This window comes from Anser anser, assembly GCF_964211835.1.
Source record: "Anser anser genome assembly, chromosome: 2".
NCBI lineage: Eukaryota > Metazoa > Chordata > Aves > Anseriformes > Anatidae > Anser > Anser anser.
In genome coordinates this window covers 63,241,818-63,263,440 of record NC_139721.1, presented here as the reverse complement: position 1 = coordinate 63,263,440, position 21,623 = coordinate 63,241,818, and the positions used below count along the sequence as shown (strand labels likewise).

General features: G+C 40.0%; 2 protein-coding genes across 2 annotated transcripts; one reads left to right on the top strand and one right to left on the bottom strand.

The window, feature by feature from the left end:
• Nucleotides 1-387: 387 nt before the first annotated feature.
• ACOT13 (acyl-CoA thioesterase 13) lies at nt 388-6,354 on the bottom strand. The gene is made up of 3 exons (XM_083821943.1): nt 6,112-6,354; nt 3,269-3,453; nt 388-1,103 (listed from the first exon to the last, which is right to left on the bottom strand). The coding sequence occupies exons 1-3, from the start codon at nt 6,202-6,204 to the stop codon at nt 947-949; spliced, it is 435 nt and encodes a 144-aa protein (XP_083678069.1). The 5' UTR covers nt 6,205-6,354; the 3' UTR covers nt 388-946.
• Nucleotides 6,255-12,873, top strand: TDP2 (tyrosyl-DNA phosphodiesterase 2). The gene is made up of 7 exons (XM_083821941.1): nt 6,255-6,443; nt 6,523-6,611; nt 8,791-8,958; nt 10,319-10,410; nt 10,840-10,958; nt 11,297-11,467; nt 12,243-12,873. The coding sequence occupies exons 1-7, from the start codon at nt 6,294-6,296 to the stop codon at nt 12,522-12,524; spliced, it is 1,071 nt and encodes a 356-aa protein (XP_083678067.1). The 5' UTR covers nt 6,255-6,293; the 3' UTR covers nt 12,525-12,873.
• Nucleotides 12,874-21,623: the final 8,750 nt, after the last annotated feature.

The following is a 21,623-nucleotide window of genomic DNA, read 5'->3' as shown; positions in this document are numbered from 1 at the left end:
ATGTCATGTTTAAAAGCAGTTAAGCCCGTTCACAACACTGCATGAAGAGACAAGTCTTAGCCGCTGAAACAGGAACTTAACTCTACCAAATTCAATGTCAGTCAGACAATCGACAACTTCAGCCTGATACAAAGCTCAGCTCTCAGAATTTATTTTTACACACCTCTAAGTCTCACCTGATTTTCAAACAAATGTAGACAACCTTAGGTAGGTAGAGTTGAGAAGCCCTTATGATGTAGCTGTATTTTCACATACAGAAGTCACAGAGAGGATGAAGAAATTCTTCAGGTGAATTGACATATGAGGGTTGCACTATACCCTCCTTCAACCACTCTGTCCTGACAAGCTTTAACTCAATACAAAGAGGTAACAAAATCTTTAAAAAGGTTGTTTTAGAAAGCTTTATTGAATACTTTTGAATTTGTTACAGCATCAGTGAATTACATCCAGTATTACCTTGCTTTACACTTTCCACCTAGTCTCATGTTATGCTTATAGGAACTCTTCATCACCATCCTACAGAACAGATACTTTGTAAGCATACATTAGTGTTGTTCAAACACCGTTGTGACCAGCCTGAAGACAGAGCTGCTTAGCCACACAACTGCACCACAGTCAAAAGAAAACAGATCTCTTAACACTGTCATGCTGGCAAACCACACTGCTCTTCCAAAGGCTTTTTCTTTGTTACCTTGCCCGCCATGAAATGCACCCAAACAGATGCATTTCCATGCTATCGTGTTCTATTTTTCATCCCCAAATACTCACTAATTTTAGGCTTTTAGCAGCTTTAATGGTAATGAATTTGTTCGTTTATTGTGAGACTGAGACAACTCACATTACATAGGTGATCAAAATTGTGTAGATAACGTCTTATTGTATAAATGTGAAAATCATTCTATATGGGATTCTTAACGCAACATTCTTATTTTTGAAGTTACTTGTATTAATTTCCTAGATACTTGGTATGTCTGCCTTGTGCAATTAACTTCCCTGTTGCCTTATTTGTTAAATCCACGGTGGCAAATGCAATATTTCTTCCTTGCTTCAAAATCTGAGCTGTAATCAGTACCTCTTCTCCAATCTTAGCAGCTGAAGTGTATCTTCAATGAAGAACAAAATGAACAGGTAAGAGTCTGTACAAAGCACAAATCCAAGAACATTCCTGCCTTTTAGATCATTGTGAAGGGAACTAGCAAAAATAAGTAATAGGCACATCTCCCTGTAACTGCCTGCTTGAAAATCCCTGCTGCTTCAAGTCCTCAAGTCCCTCCTAAGTACTGCAGTGGTAGTTCAGTACAACAGTTCCCTGAAAACAGAGGATAGGAAGAAGCCCATCTCTTGGTTCTGACAAAAAGTCCTTTTTGGAACAGAAACAACAATGTACCAAAGATCTCAGTTACAAGTTCAGCTCCAAGTCCTATTCCAGCCACCGCTGGCTTCCTACGGCCTTTCCAAACCAGTCTGGCTGGTTGAGCTGCAGGATGTCTCTGGAACAAATGCTCCAGAAGGTCATTTCTGTATGGAACCTAATTGTAGGTTAACTGCTTCTCAGACCCTGGCCAGAGAAAAGTCACGGAAATTTGGGAGGCTTTCAAACCTTCCTGGTTTAACTCTGTTTCCATTCATTACACAACTTTTTGTTTTCTTTACGCGAGTGGGTGGGTGTGCTCTGACAACTCTCTCCGGGGAGTAAGAAATTATTCCACCACAAAAAGCCTGAAAAGGAGCAGGAGGGATGTGATCCAACCATGGTCTGAGGTAAGGGAACAATACTCAAACGTCAGAATTACACAGGAGAATGTGTAAGTGCTGGACATAGGAGAATGTGTACATACAATCTGGACATATACCTTCATCAACCAGATCATTTTTATGCATGACACCACGTCAGAAGTATGTCAGTCATGCCCACAGCCGATGTAGCACAAGCCCTGTTAGTTGGCAGGGGGCAGGGTTTCAGTCTCGTTTCATTCTCAGAGGCTGCTAATCCCCTCGTGATTTAAATAAACGAGTAAATACCCTGTTTCTCCCTGTTCTTTCCATTACTGAAATAGCTTCCTCATGACAAATTTTTTTAAAAAGAGCCTTCCCCCAAAGGAAAAAAACCTCTAGTATAGCAATACCTGATATCCAACATCAACTGCTCACTGAAAGCAGCAGTCTGAAGCAATAGCTACAGCCTTGTTTAACCCAGATAATGTTTCCTAACTGTTATGCTACTCGATTATTTTGGATCACCTCCAGAGAGGGTATTTACTTGAGATTTTAGCTCTTATATAATTAGGTACGCATTTTTGATAGGGTAAATAATTAAAATCCGGGCCTCTCATGCTGCTGCAGGGCAAAAAACATATGAGCATTTCAAGTTTCCATTTCCAGCCGTTTTCAGGTTGTCACAGAGACAATGGAAAGCTCAAGTAGATGCTCCAGTCCCAGCCTATCAGTGGAGAAATCAAAAAGTGCTGGGGGGAAAGGAAGACATCTGGTAAAGATACACAGATCACTCCCCACACCCTTTTAACAATTTTTTTAGGCAGTTTTGATGAGGAGCTACTTCTCCAAGATTTTTAATGCTCAGTGTTAGTTATTCCAAGTAGGATTACTTCAGTTCCAAGCAGTCACAGTCTCTTCACTGAAAGTAATGAACCAAAGCTGACAAGCTGTAACAGCGTGATCAAAGGTTTCAGGATTTTTTCTTAAAGGCACTTTTTAAAAACTACATTACAGGAAGAACTATTCTCAGTCTTTAAAGGGTCTAGAGTAAAGGAATGTTCCTCTAGTGAGAAATTTACTCAATCTGTAATTTACCCTCCGTATGAACAGAGCTAAAATGTTTCTTGTTTTAATCTTTTATGGACTAATACTATAAAAGGGTTTATAGAAAGCTGCTTGGCCTACATTTTGTTTTTGAGAACACTTTATATCTTCACAAGCAAAGAAATAAGTTGAGCCTGTTGTATAAAACTAAAATTTACTGCCTAACATCCCTTTAACATTCAGTGAATGAGTGGATAACATCTCTTAAACACACATAGGAAATAAAAGCTTGGAGGAAACTCCAACTCCAATTTTGCAGCCTGGCAATATTGTCAAATAAGCTCCCCCTCATCCCCTACGTAATTTCTCAAAGCAAGACTTCTGAAACCAAAGACAACACCTTTTTAAAGCCTGTACTGTAACACGGAAGGGAAGTATAACAGAGTGAAAACCCTGTCAGGGGAAGAGAAGTTAGCATGTTCTGGCAAACACGGTGGATGATACCTACGTGATGTTCATGTCCACGCTGACCCCTGGCGCTGCTCTTTCCGTGTGCAGCAACGCTGCTGTTGATACCACATCCACGAGCGTGGCTGTCAAGCCTCCGTGTAATGTGCCACCTCTGTTGGTATGTTCTTCCTCTACTTTCAATTCACATACAACTTTTCCCGGGGTTGCAGAAAGGAGTTTTATCTGTATAAATAAAAGAGGAATAAAGAGTTTACTGACAACAGCACCAACTCCAGATGCTGCCCTGAATCAAGTTGAAAGTAAATCCTGTTTCAATTTTGGACTTGTGAGACAAATTGGAAGATGAAAAATGTACTAATTTAACTGTCGCATTAGACGTTTCCATAAATTTTGACCAGAAGATTGCTCCCTTAGAAAAATTTGCATTTCTAGTACAGATAAATATTTAAACCGACAATTTAACAAAACTTCAATACTTGCTATGCTCTCGGGAATTGCCTAGGAGACAGCATTCTGCTTTAATTTTCTTTTGCTTTAATCTGTGACTGAAAAGCCAGATTAGAGGGAACACTAAACTGCTTTGTACCATAGTTGTGAAGGCGTATTTGTTAGCTGTCAAAATGGAAACAAGACTGAGAGTAGTTCATTAATCTTTATACCAGAGCAACCTCACTAAAAACCTGTACTTTGGAAGGAGCGCTGGAAAAGATAATCAGATTGGCCCCCCTGAACAGAAATTTGTATTCCTGGACAGAATTATACAATGCTGTGTCACACCATATTACAGCACCGTGACTTGTATATACACTTTTATTCTAGCCCAGAGGTGTTACATAGAAAATTACAGTACATCTGTGCTACTGTGCTTCCCCATGTAATCAGCAAAAGCTGGATTTTTGAGACCAAGAAGTTACTACATTTCAGTATTTTCAATTATTTAATTCAAGTTGCTTCAGCTACTAGTACTATACTCAAAATCTGAAGGCATATGCAGAACTGGGATAAGCACAATATATATATATTTATATCTTTACTCTTGCAGCTAATACTTTGAAGTACCTCTAGACTGCCACAAGTGAAATGTGGACATATTTATTATAATTCCTACAATTTTTTTCTATTTTTTTTTCACCAAATTCTGTGTAGATTTTTTTAAAAACTTAAATGTTTCCATACCGTATCAACCAGACTGACTTATTCTCTATAATCTTAAAATATATTAAGACTGAAATGTCTCCTATTTCACTACTGTTTATGAACAATGTGATAATAAAAGCTCAATTCCAGCTAAAATCCCTTTCTGGTAGAACAAAGTTTTTGCAAAATTTTTAAAGAAATACCAAGATAAATGGTAATGGAGTACTCAGTCCAATTTCAAATAGAGAAAAATGGAATTAAGTAGACAGGACATCACTGAGGCAGCACCCTAGCATGAAAACAACACCCTGACCAATGAAGATCCCAAGTCCTAGGTCAGCCATGCTGTGAAGCAGTAACTGGAGGCCTGTATTTCAGACAGAATTTGTGATAATGGTCTTTTGCTGATCCTTGACACTGGGAGCAGAAGGCTTCCACTACCTTTAGAGAGTGCTCTAATCCACCAGCAAGGCAAGGAAAGCATCTGGTCTCTGCCGTTGCTCTGATCTAGCACTCACTGCCTTCTCCCCTTGACAGAAATAGTTTGGTATTTGAACACTTACACAGTTAGAGCTGCTGTTTGTACTTCTCAAAGTCCCCTGTGCCTGTCCCCCCCCACGTCTCAGTGAGCGGCACACTGCTCTGGCTTCCAGCTACAACTGCGATGCACTACTTCTTCGGAGAACGGGCTTTAAAACCCATAGGCACAAAGCCCCATGTGGATACCTCATTGGAATTAAACCAGAAACTCAGTCTGATGCTAGAGCTGGAAAGTTTCAGCCTAAAATCTGTCTTCTTCAGAATAGGGAAAATCTCAACTCATACTGTAGTTACGGCAAGAAAGGTTTTGTGCATCTCCCAGTGCAGCGGCAGATACTTTAAATCAGAACAAAACTTTTATTTTTATTAGGATTGCATTCCTACTATCACATTTCTAGAAGTGGATTGCAGAAAAAGTTAAAACGTCAAAATTATCAAAGCAAGGTAAGAAGCCTCCCTCCCAAGACTCACTTCCTTCAAAAAGTTATCTTTTTGACCTAAAATACTGCATTCGTTCTCTACATAATGAGATTTTAAGGTGAAAGGTGAGCAAAGTTATCATGGTGAAGAGGTCACTAAGAACTGATCAGACTCTATAACTACGGGACTCTTGTAATGACTCATATATGACTGGTACATCTTGGGAAAACAAGACAAGAAAAGTTACCACAAAAATAGCTGCTTTCCTTAAATGTGTGGGATCACAGAGCTATTAGGCAAAACGTAAATTTTGAAGTGGCTGGTTTTCTTAGATATACTTACTGCCTCTCTGCACGTCACGGGTATGTAAATAAAGAGAAATCAGGGCACCAAAAGCAGGATCCTGGCACTGCAAAATTTAGTGAGGATCCTCATAGTGCCTCATAGGAAAACCCTACGCAACCCAAAGGCTGCAAGACCCAAGAAGGCACGGCAGTGTCCCTTTAGCTCGGTTTTTGGATCATTAGATAGCGCTACATCGGAGCTACACCGCTCAAACACATTCCTCCACAGCAGGCCGTGCTGGAAACCCGCAGCGCTTGTACTTTCAGTCGGACTCCAAGGTGAAGCTGTCGATACGGGCTCCTTTTTGCTTCCAAGCAGGGATCAGCGACACGTTTTACCCCGCAATCTCACAGCCCTGAAGGTTATCGTGGCCGTGGGTTATTACGAAGGGAGAAACACCCTCCTCTCGCCCCCTCACAGCGCCGGGCCCCGCAGTACCTTGCGGAGCACCCTGTCGAAGCCCTGCGACTCCACCATGTACTTCATGGCTTCCCGCAAGCCCTCCGCCGCCAAGCCCACGCCGCCCGTCATGCCGCCCGCCGCCGCCGCTCGTCCCCGGCCCGGAACGGCTCCCTCCGCTTCCGCCCGCCCCGTCCCGCCCCGTTGTGCCCGGCCGAGCCATGGAGGCGGCGGCGGAGGAAGGGGGGACCGCGATGGAGACGGAGGAGACGGAGCGGAGGAAGGCGCTGTGCGCCCAGTTCGCCGCCATCACGGGCTGCAGCGCGGCGGTGGCGTGCGGCGCCCTGGACGGCCACGACTGGCACCTGGAGGTACCGGGGGGACGGGACGGGATGGGACGGGACGGGGGGAGCCGCGGCCCCTTCCCTCAGCTCTGCCCCTGTGCTTCAGAGGGCGCTGAACGCCTACTTCGAGCCGCCGCTGGAGGACAAGGACGATGGAGGCAGGGAGCCGCCGCCACGCGTGGACCCGGGGGGCTGGTGAGTGCCCGACCCCCGGCTGCCCGACCCCGAGGTGCCCGGCTCGTCTTGTGGTGCCTGGGTTATATTTCCCTAAATAAAATCGCCCCCGGCACGCACACCTCGCAGGGTGTCCCTGCAGAAGTCAGGGTCAAAGCCCCCGTGCCTCGCATAGACCGACTGCACACCCATAGGGCTTGCTGAGATGAGGCCTGAGGGAAGGTTTTTTTTTCTGGAGGTTTATTTATTTTGTGCTTCCACGTTACGTAGAAGAGCCCCTGTGGGCTTTGTGGCTATGAGTAAGCTGTGTTTGGTAACAGCACGCATGTTTTTTCTTCGTAGAGCTGTGTGTATGAAAAAAGCAAGCCTACCAAACGTTAATGCTGGTCCCTAGGCAGTCCACACCGAGTCAGAACACGTCTGTATCAAACTGGCAGTGCCTTTTTATTTTCTTCCCTTTGGCTTTGCCCTGCAGCTTCTGCCTTCAGCTGCGGCATGCAGGATGTGTCGGGAGGGAGGTGATGGAGGCCTCTGAGGCAAGGGAAGGTGGTTTCAGGCCTGCTCATGTTCTGCTGCCCAGTGTTGGGCCTTCCCAGAGTGCTTTAAGCGAGCCCTTGCCCAACCATCTTGCCATTGGTATTGGCAGCTTAAAGGCTGACTTACAGAAGTGTCCTAGGGCGACGATTGCAAAACTTTCAGGTCTGGTCTTGGGAGAAGCCTGGAGGCGGAGTTGTGGTACGCTGTAAGGCAAAGGGGGGCTTGCGGCGGTGCCTGTCACCTACAGACAGGTGCCTGGCGTGTTGGCCTTCAGGAGGTGAGGCATGTAGGAGTGAAGAAATGGTATTTTTTAATTGCTAGAGAGGAGCTGCAGCATCTTATCTGTCTGCACTGCCTCTAGCACGACCTCTGCACTGCTGCTCGTAAGCAGTGATAACCCAGCTGATAAAGAACAGTTATGTATTCAATACTGGAATACTATCATTGGTGTCAGTACTAGGCAATTTCATTTTCTCTAGGATTCCTATTTTTAAAATTTTTCTAACAGAAAATGCCTCCTCCCACCCCATCCTTAATACACCAGTGGGTATTAAGTGGATAAGGAATTGCTTCACTTGCTTTTTCCGCACCTCTTGGTGTCCACGCAGACTTTTGTGCTTCATCTCATCGTTATTCAGGTTACCGTATGAATATGAAATGTGACCATGAAAATTTTGAAAGATAACCTATCTAAATAGCCCTTATCTCCCTCTCCTTTGTATGCCTTCCTTTTTGTGTTCCGTGTATATCACGTGTGGCAGTGGAGTCTTTGTTTGTTCAGCACGAAATTAAAAAACCAATGCTACTTTCTAGGGAATAGATACGCTTTGTTTCAAGGCCTTATTTCCATGTAAGTGTATAAATTCTGTGTTTAAAAACAAAACTCCAGTATCCCAACTTTGCCAAAATACTCTTAGCTATACTATTGAACAGATTTTGTTTTAGATTCTCCTTTACTGAAGGAACTCACATCGGGCCACGCTTTGGAGGAGTTGGGTTCCCTTTAGTGACGTGGTCCCCAAACAGTGGCTAGATTAGGCACTCACAATGTGACAGTGCTATTCAGTCTTCATCAAGTCAACAGGGTACATAGGGCCCCGTGTTTTTGAGGTGGGATTTGGGGGTGAATATTCCCAAAGAAAATGATTGTCAGTTTGTCAGAGTAAGTTTGCACGTGTATGCCCAAGGGGGGCTCAAAAATTTCAACTGGTTATGAAGATGGGCGCATGAAAGCAAGTCATGGCAGCAGTTCTTTGTTTCTAATATAATGGAGAGTGTTTACAAAACTAATATATACAGACTGCCTCTGGTAGGGCAAAAGAGTTGAATTGCTCAGGTGCATTGGATTACATTGGTTGCCATCAGATTAACTTAAATCAGAATGGTAAATGTTATTTTATGTATATGAGGAGGAGGAGGAAGACACCCTTACTTCTCCTATATACTAAGGCTCTATGTGATTGAGGTCTGTATGTTTTAGTTACTGCGCTTCTTCTAAATTGCAGTAAGAGTTCAATGTATGTTAACTTATTTGTTGGGAACGTTTTACATAGCCACCTGTAAGTTGTAATGGATGTAAAACATTATACTTTCAAAGATATGAGAGGTAGTTGCAGGAAGAACAGTATTATGCATGTTGACAAACACGTGACTATCTTTTTAGTATTGACCTCACAGCAGATGCTACTACTAGTAATGTCAGTGACACTGGTGCAGACTCAAGGCAACAAGATGATGACAGCAGCTTCTCACTGATAACCTGGAACATTGATGGGCTGGACGGCAGAAATCTACAAGAGCGAGCTAGAGGCGTCTGTTCTTACCTGGCATTGTAAGCACAGCTTCATCTTTGTAGTGTCATGTACTCAGTTTTAAAGCAGAAAGTGAGCTTCTCATTCTAGATGCTTAATTTGGGCACGAAGATTTTTTGTATCTAAAAAATGTCTTAAGTAATGCAGTACCCTTACAAATCCTAAATAGCTGAATAAAAGTTGATAATACTAGTTGGAAGAGGTCTGAACCCGCACAGCGTTTCAAGGGTTACAGGTAGTCCGAGAACTGCTTTAAAAATCTTTGTAATGAACAATATTGTTTACATCAAGATGCACTCCTACCTCAAGAGCATACTTCATGCTTCCCACCCATACACAAAAAGAGGATGAAACTGCAAGAAACTTGTTTGTTTCATTCCAGTAATAGGAGTAACTTAATTCTAGAGCAAACTGTTTGAAAGGTCAGTAAGGTTTTTTGTTTGTTTTGTTATTTGAAAAATGTCTCTCTTGCCATTACTGTTATTTGTCTATAAAAAATAGCAATGTGCAAATTGAGATAAAAGCAGTAGAATCTGTGATCACCTGTTATACTCGCACTGTTGGAAGCTTCACATTAATGTATTTATTAGCAATTTAATAATTACATAAAGTGGTGTATCTTCATACAGTAATTTATCAATGTTAATTAAACTGATTTCAACAAAATTTATTCTTCTAAAACCAGCATAAAACCCTTAACTAAATCAAATTTCACTTGATTTTTATTAATCTGAGGTGACTTTATTTTTCTTCTGTAAATAAGGCCTTAGATTTGTCCTTCACCTGCTTAGAGCAGCAGTGTAGCAAAAATTTACAGGGATAGCTGTAAAGTTGCATCTAAATGGGCACTTTCAGGACTGCTACCCCACATGAACTGTTCCTGATGGAACAGCTCTAAGGAGTAAAGGAGCTTGGCATTGATGAAATTGGATGAAATGAATGGCAGGTTAGCTGAGGAGTATTTGTTATAAGGGCATGAGGTAGGGGTTAGAATTTCCTGGAAATCTCAGATGTTGCAGAACATGTTCCAAAGCTGCTTTTCAGCTGTTTAAATTAAATTCCTCGCATATGTGGTATTTGAAACCTGTGCATTCGTTTGCAAGATCAAGATATAAGTCATGCATCTTATTACCATGCCAGTACTGTACCCATAATTATTATTGTTTCATGCCTTCAGCATTGGTGGTATGTCTCTGTGCTACTAAATACGGTGGATAAGGTTTTTTCTTCCTTTTTTTTTTTTTAAACAAGGTCTCAAAAATACGTAGGAAGATGAGGAAAAAATGCACCTGAAATCCCTGACCCTGTTCTGTTTGACATCAGAGTGTAACAATATTACCTTTCAGTAGTTAATTTAAAAATTTGTCTTGCTGATTTCAGATACAGTCCAGATGTCGTGTTTTTACAGGAGGTCATCTTACCATATCTTTGTATTCTACAGAGTAGAGTAGCCAGTTACACTGTTATTCCAGGTAAGAAGTAAGCCTCAATTTCTTAAGACAGAAGCTAGACAAAGTAAGCACCATTTGTAGCAGCTGAAAAGAGGAAGTTGAAGAAGGAAGGACTTAAAATACTTCCTTTGTTTTGATACCAGCATGTAGTTTGATGCAAATTATCCCTATGAAAAGCTCGATTGACTGGTTGTTTCCTTTGTATTTTTTCTGCATTTTGAAGGAGTGATAGCAAGATTAGCGAAAGGAAGTGCTATAGATAAGTAGTTTGCTACACATTTGGATTAAAAAATCCAAAAAATTCACACCCACATTAAGAAAATTTTAATTAATGATTTTGTATATCTTACAAATTATTCTCCCAGATCATAGTAAAGAGATCTATTTGAGATCTTTATCTTCATGCTACTCAGAAGATAACTGACCTTTTCTTTCCCTGTTCCTCTTTAGGTAATATAGATGGCTATTTCACTGTCATTCTGTTGAAGAAATCAAGAGTGAAATTACTAAAACAAGAGATAATACGTTTTCCAACAACGTCCATGATGAGGAACCTTTTGGTTGTGCATGTGAGTCAGTCATTACGTCCTGCAGCTGCATGTCTGTCTTCAAAGCAAAAAAATCACAGGAAAGGCTGGACTGGCCTTACTCAAACATATGACCTGAGTTGCATTTAATGCTAACAAAATTAAATCATTAAGTTACTGCTCACGCTTTGTTTTCCAGTCTTTTAACTTCTGAAAATGAACTGGAAGCCTACTATCCTTGTATAAGTCATTTTTCTCCAATTTAAAATTAGTATTAACCAGCACTCTGTCATTCAGTAATTTACTTTGTGATTACTTTTTGTCTTTGAACTTCGTATCCTGGTGTGGAAAGTAACATTGCTCTTTTGTTTCATGCACAGGTGAGCATATCTGGTAATGAACTTTGCCTTATGACTTCTCATCTGGAGAGCACTAAAGATCACTCCAAGGAGCGTGTGAAGCAACTGCAAATAGTGTTAAACAAAATGCAGGAGGAGTCTGAGTCCACCACTGTTATATTTGGAGGGGATACAAACCTCAGAGACAGCGAGGTAATCAGAGATAAGCAACCTGGTTATTCTGAGGTGTTTTGGCAATATCTTCTCAGACTTTTCTGTTGTCTTTATGAGAAATGAACTGCACAGCAGAGATCTGCAAATTCTTCTTAGTCATGCTTTTTTGCTTAGTCATGTTTCAAGAGTAAGAAGCTGAGGCATTGCTATGCTGAGGCTTTTGTTACAGCTGTAGCACAAAATGCTTAATTCTCAATATGTGTTTCTGAGTAGGCACAGGGGTAGTTAATGAAGTTTCAGCTTTCAAAGCCTATTCTGATTTTGAGATCCTGATCTTTATTTCTTTGACTCTCAGATTCTCAGGGAGTTAATGCTAATAAAATCATTGAAAGAAAAGGGTGCTCTGGTGAAATAGATTTGGGGATTTGAAAATGCATCCTCCGTCATGGAGATATTCAAGATGAGAAGCTGTTTTTGGCTGCTGATCTTAAAAGTGAAAACTGTACATTATTAGGAAAGGTGAGGGTTTCATCCTTCCCTAATAGAGAAATTCTATTGCAGCGAGCTGGAATGACCTTGTTTCGGAGAACATGGTGTTGACCCCCATACCTCAAAATTTCAGAAACAAGCACCTGTTTTGTAACATATTTTGGATGCACAAAGTATGACAGAAATTGGTCACGCTGTAGAGTCTTCTGAGAAATACCACAATTTAGAAATGCCTCTAATATATTTGTTTTTCACAGCTGATGTTTTGCAGGTAAAAAAAAAAAAAAAGATATTTTGACAACACAGTTCTGCTTTTTCCCCTCAGGTTACTAAGCTGGGTGGCTTACCTAACAACGTCATGGATATGTGGGAGTTTTTGGGTAAACCTCAACACTGCCGCTATACCTGGGACACAAGCTCCAATACTAACCTGGGCATAGCGAGTAAATGCAAGTTGCGCTTTGATCGTGTTTACATTCGGCCTGCAGCAGAAGGAGGAAATATTATTCCACGAAGTATGGACTTGATTGGATTAGAAAAACTAGACTGTGGCACATTCCCTAGTGATCACTGGGGTCTTTTGTGTAACTTTGATGTGATATTATAAGAAAGAAAAAGGATTGTATTGTTCGGTTTTAAGGGTTTTGTTCGTGTTTTACCAAAATTTTACTGTCTGAATTTAAGTAGGAAATATTTAAATTTTCAACCATAGCGAATTCTCTGCTTTTGAATTTTGCTGGAATGTCTTCATTTAATGCCAGGTTTCCTTTTTCCTTACTGTATTCATCTGTTCTTGAATCATGTTTTTAAACATTTGTTTTTAACAAAAACACATTCCAGTCTTAAAACAGGAGGAAAAAGATAAATAAAATTCCTAAATCACTAGGTGATTTACAAGGCGCTTTTATTTTGTCATGTAACATAATCTCATAATAAATGCTGCTTCTTTTTGAAAATACTGTTATTATGACTGTTTTGTTTGTTTTGTAACTATTTCCGTTACCCTTTACAACAGTGTATTTTGTGGGGTGTTTTGTATTAGCTTTTTAAGTTTGTATTGTAAATAGGTTTGTACCCCTTCAGGCAAGACAATAAGGGAGCTGTGGAAAGAATGGGTAGATTCTCACAAACTAAGGGTTTCTTAAGCAAGAATTAAACAAATATTGAACAGATTTAAGAACAATGTGCCTTCCATATGATATGAAAAGGTTGTATGTAATAAGGTGTGTGGAATTTGTACACTTGGGATGTACACACATATATACCTTGCTTTATGTTTATTAACCTTGATAGGAGTTGCAGGTTAAAAGATACTATCTTTCCTGTGAGCTTCTAAAAACAGAATGCTCTTAGAAAAGCAGCTCAAGGTCTAACTGACTTTGCAGAAGATAAACAGGCTTTCTTTCTCAAAGAACATTGTAACCAGTCTCATGGAACCTATCATTTTATAGATGTGCAAAGTACCAAGTGGTATCATACCAAGCTGAATTAAAATGAGAAGTCTCACTCCTAAATTTCAAGCATGAAGTTCAGTGCACAGGCATGGAGAGGAAGCCCAGACAACCCCTGTCAATGGTACAAAGTGCACCAAATGCCTGTACTAACATACGGCGTTCTTAATTACAAACAATATTTATTATCTATATATATATTTGTCTAAACATACATTTTTTTTTCCTTGAGTCTTGGGGACTTTTCACAATATAGGACAGTGGAAAGTGAATCTGCTGGTTCCTACCCTGAAATAGTCAGGATCTTTAACCAATTCCATCCCAAGAATGGAAAGGCCTGAGGTACATGTGTTTTTCCATTGATTCACGAGAGGTGACCTTACCAAACAAGCAGATAAACCTCAGGATGTTAATTCAGAGAAATCAGCCGCAGAAATCTCACTCTACATTCATTTATGTAAATGTCAAACCCCACATTTCTCTTACTAAAGGCGAAAGAGGCCCTTGTCTTTTGGAAAGGGTGTCTGAATCCTCATGTCTTGATCGGTCTCAGTGTATGCTTGTATTTTATAATTGAGTTTCGAAATCGAGGAGGAAGTAACTTTTTTTTAAACCACTGTTGGGCCCGTGATCTCTTTGTTCTACTCCCAAATAAATAATTCTATTAAAAAAGTGAAAAATAGATGCCAGGATTTACCTTCCTTGTTTAAAGTGGGCCTGGTCCAGTCATGCCTTTAGATGTGCTGCATGTCCCTTTCTTCCTCACTAAAAGCAAAGAAATGTCATGAAGTTTGTTTTCACCATGTACATCTCCTCCCCATGCCTGGTAGCAACAGCTGAAGGATTCATGGGGAAGGTGATAGTAACTTTCCTAAAGTTCTTGGGGAAGGTAAAAGTGCAACAAACTCATGCTTTGACAAAATAAACACTGTTTTATGTCGCATCCTGCATTATGGCTAGCTTATGTGGCTGCATCTTCCCAACACTATTGGAAGATAAGGAAAAAGTGGCTGATGGTTGGGATATGTTTTTAATTTGGGAAAGAAAGAAGGAAAAACTGGGGGCTCAGAGCAGCATGTGACGAAGCGCCATGCCTAAACTCCAGATTCATCTTTAGCATTGAGTATCTGCCTCCTCTTTTGATCAGCAGTCTTTCTTAGCCTCTGAAATAGTGAGTGGGGACATAGTATTTTTTATTAGGAACAAGCAGAGACAAAATGCTCTAAGGGCCAATTCATTTTTCTAATTACAAAGATGGGCAAGAAGAAGACTTTATTCAGTATAATTAGTGGTTAATCATTCTTTCAGAATGAGGAAATTATGCTTACAGCCTTTAAAACTCTTCTTGAATTACAGTAAAAATAATCAGACTTAAAAAATTAAGATGACGTAAATGCTGCATGTTTCACTGACTATTGAATGTGAAGCACTACATATTTAATTAAATACGCTTTGAACCACTTAGTAAGTACCCAAATTACTGACAATCAAGGGCAGTAAGAGCCCTTACATCAATTTGCCTCTTAATTTAATCAGTGATGTAAAAGGTAAAATATCTGCTGAATATGGCAACTAAAACTTGTAAGAAAACCGAACATAATTATTTAAAAGGGTAGAAACAGCAAAGCAAAAACAAGGAAACGATTTCTTGGGGTATAACTTACAATTTAGTTTCTTTTCCTGTTTCAGTGACATGATACTGTGGCATCCATACAATCCAAAGGACTTGCACAAACACGCAAATGTGAGACAACGCAGTAAGTATCTCCTACTGGTAATCAACAACACTGGATGTGGAGGAAATCAGGAAATCATGTGCTATTGGAAGCACTATTTTATTGGTACTTTGATGTAGATACTAAGATTATTTCTTTTTCTGAGGGTAGAGCCAGTCTTAAACATAGCCACAATAAAAGGGCTAGAAATTAGTAAAAAAAAAATAAAAATACATAGAATTAAAGAAATGTTAAACTTCTAGGGAGGTAAATAATAAATGGATGGATTTCCCAGGGTTTGTGTTTACTAAGAGTACAATTAAGATTAATTAATGAAGATGCATAAACAGCACCTATTTATTTCTTGGAGACCAGGCATGGTGTGGAACATCAGCTCAAAGATGATGCAAAGCCACCGGTGTAAAGCTGCCATTTTGGTAACAGTAGAGAAAAGAGGAGGGTTAAATGGGTGTTGGAGAATATAGGGACCCCTAGTGATGATAACACAAGCACAACTGAGGGCAGGTCAGACAGAAGCTTTATCCCTACTTTTATCTGTATTTATATATCCATGGACATAAATTGTGAAGCTTTATCCCTACTTTTATCTTTATTTATATATCCATGGACATAAATTGACCTTCTAACACAAACTGTTACCGTAAAACTATAGCTTTGACTAAGGAAAGGATGGGAGTGCAGGGTGCCTCAGGCCAGGGCTTCCCTGCCAGCAGCACCAGGATGCTCAGAGGGGCCATTAGGTGGTGGTGGTGGGCAGCACAAGTCAGAGGCAGGCTCCAAAAAGCCTCCGGATATCCAGCAGTGAGATGACAATTTCAGAGGGCTTGGGTCAGACGAAATGAGTGGACTTACTGTGGAAAGGCAGCTGGAAGTAACCAGGCGGACATTTAACTGGTAGGCTATGTTTTGAAGCTTTGGTGGTCTTCAAATAGCATTGCAGCACACTCAAACTATTATTTCATCAGTTTTAAGCCTACTAATTCATCAGCTATGAAAGGCAAGAACTGGCTTAGCAAGAGAACACCATCTCAGCCTCAGCCATCTGCAGCAAAGCTGCTTTCTCGGCCTGTTCCTCCACTTCATAGCGTTTCTGGAGCTTGCAGACTAAGTGAACACCAGGTGCTGCTGATGAGCTTCTCGCCTCTGACACCTTAGCATTTGCATGGCACTGACACATGGACCTCTGCCCTGTTTGTTCAGTGGAGAAGGAAATCCGTGTGTAAGGATTTCAAGGGCGCTGGAGCAGCTACTGCTGTGCAGAGAAAGGGAACAGCGGGGCCGCTGCTGCTCTCATCCTTTCCCTCCTGCTTTCTCCATTAGAATAATTGTTAGGAATTCACATCGTTCTTTTCACTTCAAATATGCACACTTCAGCCCCTGTAAGTTGGCCTAGACATATGCAAATCACAGAAACGGAGGAATCAAAATTGCCATGACAATGTAGTATGAAAAAACATTAAAAATGTAAACAGATGATTCCTTTAGGCACCTTCATATATATACAAAAGTAATCCAGTGTTATAGTTCAGAGATTTAATTCCTTGCCTTACACAGCAAGCACTTGAGTTATGGGCTCCCTGTACGAAAAAATAAAAATAAAAAATGAGTAGCTTCAGGAAATGTCATATTGCTAAAAAGTATGGGTAACGTGGGAATCAGAAGGAAAGTATAAAGATGAGGTAAAAACTGCTGTATGCTGTAGAGATGACATTTTTACATCTTTAGAACACTTTTCTTTTATACACCATTCTGTAACACCTGCAAAATACCATTTTCCTGAGTCAAGCGTTGGCAATTCATTAGAGACGAAGCAGAACATGGCAACACATGGGTATTGCTAACAGGTGGAACAGAGGATTTGAGGACATTGACAGGCTGGCGGTGCAAATTAGCACAAAACCTTCACAATTAAAGTTTGAAATTCACAACTTCCCATGTTTTATTTCACTTGAAGATGAAATTGTGTGCTTGAAACTTTGCCAAGACCAACAAAGATAAACCACTTTCTATGAAAAGAGAAAGGTGTATTTCCAAATGGAAATAGGCCAATTATTCTGGAGTGCAGTTGTAAGAACCAAAGAAATGCACGAACCGTTTCTGCATGTTCTGCCTGCAAACATACCATAGTCACTCAGCAGAAAATGTGAATGAGGCAACTAGGACAGAGCAAAATCGGAGACAGAAATGCCTAATATTTTATTGAAAAGCTGTGTACAGGTACTTTTAAGGTGGCTTCAGATGGAGGTACTTGTTAGCATGTGGGGTTTCACCTGCTGAGCAGCATGGAGTCTCCAGCGCAAAGTTTTTATGAAAATTGGTAAATTTATGAAAAGTGTAAAGAGGATGTGTAGATCTAGGTGCTCATCACAGAGTTGTTTACCCGTTCTGGGGAGAACATGGACATTGAATGAAGTGCAAGGTCTCAGATTTCATTGCAAGGAAGGGGAGTTTATCAGATCTGAAAGGTCAGGCTAGCAAAGAAAGTAACTTTATATGGTAGGTTTTTACTAATAAATTTCGTGTTACAGTTACTTGCAATCTAATTTGCCAGGCCAGAGGATGTATCAGATTATCTAACTCTCAATATACTACAGGATCAAGAGGAAGTACAAATCATCAGAGTATCCAATAATTCTGTTTCCATTGAACAGCTTTTTAGGGAGTATCTTTGGTTGAGACTTTTCAGATAAACTAGATTGAAAACAAAGCTGTACTTTCTATAATGTGGATTTCTCGGTGTCCTTTTAGTCTGGTAGGAGCTTGGTAGCTTTTCTTCTATCTGCCTGAGGTCCACTGAGCTACTTACACTTTACTCCTTCAAATCCCAGGGCTTTGCAGCTCAGTTTATAAAATACCGTAGTTTTCTCCGTTGACTGGCTGAAATAAAATAGTCTATGATGCATGAACAAGTTGAAATGAAATAGTAATATCCTTAGCAGTGAAAACTGGATTGGTAATACAATAATTGATCAGATTTATTGCCATCTCCTTGAGCTAGCCTGCTGAAACAGCCTGCTATTTTATTTAATCTCATATCAGAGGAATTACTGGCTAGTAATCCATTGTTAAACATCATGTAGAATGATGGATGAAAATGTCAGCTTTTCCAACTTCATCAATTCGTACCTCATTAGCACATATTATTTATGATTCTCATAACAGGACCTGCAGGGATCTTCGTGGGAAATGGAGACATCTGCTGTTGTTGAAATGAGATGAGATATACTGTAGCTTATGAGGTAATAACTGTATGTAATAATACTTCCCCACAGTATTGATTGTCCTTACCATTACAAATGAATTGAGTGCCTTGGCTTCCCTTACAGTTCTTCCTTCTATATATTTTGCTGTTAATAATTCAGTGAAAAATATTAAAAAGCTCATAAGAGACTAGTTACAAATTACTTTTAAGACAATAAGGGGGGAGAGGGGGAAGAGTCTTTGGATGTAAGGTAGTAAGAAACACTTTACAGCTCTGTTGCTGTTTGCTGAGGACTTTGGGCACTTTTTCCCCCTCAGTCCCCATACAGACAAATCGACATATTTGTCCAGCTATAGCAGAGTTACATTTTAAGGATACTTTCTGTTGCATGCTGCCTCAAAGACAAATGAAAACAAACCTTGACTCGTGGCCTTAGCACAGCTGATGGTGCAGCAGCAATCATGGTCACAATGTCAACTGCTGCCTCGGTTATACTGCAGTTGAAAGTCATTTTATGTTTTAGCTCATAGACATCAATAAAGGAGAATGAGTAATAAATGGCTGCCTAGAGTAGAAAGGACTAGATCATATTTCAGATGAAAATGAAGATGAAATGTGGCTTTTATTTGCCTGTGGAATTTCCATTAGCTGCATCCCTGATGGGAGGGAGGTGGATCAATAGTCAGCTGGCCATAGCAAACAGCAGCCAATGCAAAAGGAAAAGTGCCATATTCTAGTCTTAATCAGGTAATGTTCATTACACCAGACCAATGATGCATGTGTAAACTGGTCAGCTAGGGGCACTCCTAATTCCTGCTTCTATCCGAGGCCTTAACACAGTATACTCACAATTTTTTGTTCTTGTTGTTTACAGCCATGAAAAACCTTAAGTGTTCATCTTCCTTATTCTTGTTACAGATAATCCATAACTGGGAACTTTCTCTCAAGACTACTTTATTCACTCAGAAATTTTAAGAAACTGCTGTATAAAAATTTTCTCCCTGCTTAATAAGAATGTGCTGGTACCTTTTGTGGTTATTCTTCTTGAAGCTTGACTGAACGATTTATTGCGTATCATTCAGTAAGTCCTTGGAGAGTATTAGTGTCCTCTTACAAGCATTTCTGGGTTTCTTTGAATGAAGAGGACTACTAGCTGTGAAGGGAAAACATTTTCTATGAGCTTCAGTCTTTCACTGACTGTTTTTCTTGTATTGGGTAAGCCTAGCCAGCAGCTGCATCAATATCATCAATGCAAGTGGCCTGGGCTGGGCTCCGATCCTTTCTTCCTACTGCAAGGAGAGATACTACATCCATTTTACAGTATGTGCCCTGCCTAGCCTTTAATTTCCCCCCCAAAAATTGCAGAGTGTCTCGCTCTTTCTCTCTTTTTTCTCTCTCTCTCACACACACATCAATCACATCTTGTCTTGAAACATCCATATAGGTTGGCATCTTCCTATAATAATGTCTCTTGTCATAAATACAATGTCTTAATCGACAATATTTTTGTACATGATCACTATGATTTCAATACATTTTGAGATATACAATTTTTCTGTGTGGGATAGTACATTCATTTTTATCTGCCTGTGAATGGTTACTGGAAAACTGTACTTTGGTAGATTCAGTCTTTTTTGGAAAAAGAGGTATAAAAAATATTTTAAGTTTTTCTTCATTGTTACGATGGAATGCAGATTACACATATAAATGATTTGTGATAATTTACAAAACTGCTTTATCTACCTATATTTATAAGTGTTGCAGCTCATGCAGTTTTCATCAAAGTTGCTCTCCGTATGTACCACAGAATTACTTACAAGTGCTTCTGCTTTCTTATTCATATTCTCATCCTTATTCTGTTTGTTACTTTTTTTTTTTTTTTTTGGTAGGGTTAGTTTAATCCACAATGGGAGTTGTTATTTTTTCTGTGTGTGTGTTTAATATATGTTTCTATCAGGTAAATGCACTTCCTATGATAAAATCCAATGGTTTATAATGACTTTTTGTAGTTACGTATACATTGTAGAATATTTTCTAACAGAAAGTCATCATCAATCTTTAATTATCTTTGCCAAATTCACGTACTACTTCTACTTTCCCTCAAGTAGCCATTTTAGAGGGATCAGGATACTTGTCATTGAAGACGAAGGAAACTTCAGTGTTCAAATTCCACGTCTCAACCCAGTGCTGTAAACAAAGGTAGCTCCATTTTCACTTTGGTATACCACAACACCCATCTTTAAAGGACTGTTTTAAATAAAATCCCTAAGAAAAGTCAAACAGTCCTGACTTTCACTAAACCAGATGGGTAGTCTTTGTCCAATGTCACCACTTCAAGACAGCACAGTACAACGAGAGCATAGACCCCCTCCCATTGACAACTTTTAGGAAACCTTTGAAATAATGTTATGGACATTATATATGTTATGAAACAATTTTGCCACAAAATCACGAGTGACACATCTGGAGAGGAAGTTATGGATACCTCTGAAGCACGCCCTATGAAACCACTGTCACCTGTACAGAACTAACGTATATAGCTTCTGTCATGAAAATATTCTGAATATCAGGTGTGCAATAAGTGAAAACCTGGTAATGCATAACTTGGCAGAGGCCTTGCCATTGGCACAAGCCTAGAGAAGGACTCAACTGAGGACGTCTTCTTTATGACCCAGCATCTGCTGCAACAGGAGACCAGGTAAGTGCTGGGTTACTTTTCCTCAGTAGTAATGCAGAACAAATGCTTTCTAGGTCATAATGTTTGCTGCAAGAAAGTCTCGTGAAAATGCTGTATGCGTCCAGTCCTGGCATGCAATGTAAGTTTTAAGTATTGCTTTTCTGCTCTTGTCTTTCAAAACCTGTTTGATGGTTCCCGGTTGCTAAGACACTGGTAATATAGTCTGGCCAAGTTTATAAGATGTTTATAAAAATGCTTGTAATTGTAGCAGTCTAAAAGCCTTGGCTGTTACTGTAAGTACCACTCTTGGACTAAATCTGGTAACGCTTTTCAAAATAAACATTTTAAGCAGGCCTTGTGGTGGAGTGTATCATTCTGATTAATTTATGCAACAACGTGACAGCCTTTTTAATTGATAGTGATTAGTGAACTTTCTAAATCTGTAAAGCATCAGAAGGTTTAAACTTCCATTAAATACCATTCTATTTTTACCGCACAACTCCCATTTAACAGAAAAGGCAATACATCAGCCTGCAGCTGCTGATGCTGCAAACACCAAATAAAGGGCTTCTATTCCACCTAAAGTGCAGTAGGAGTGTTTCACCACATCATTTTTTATCTGGTCTGTTCCAAATAGGAA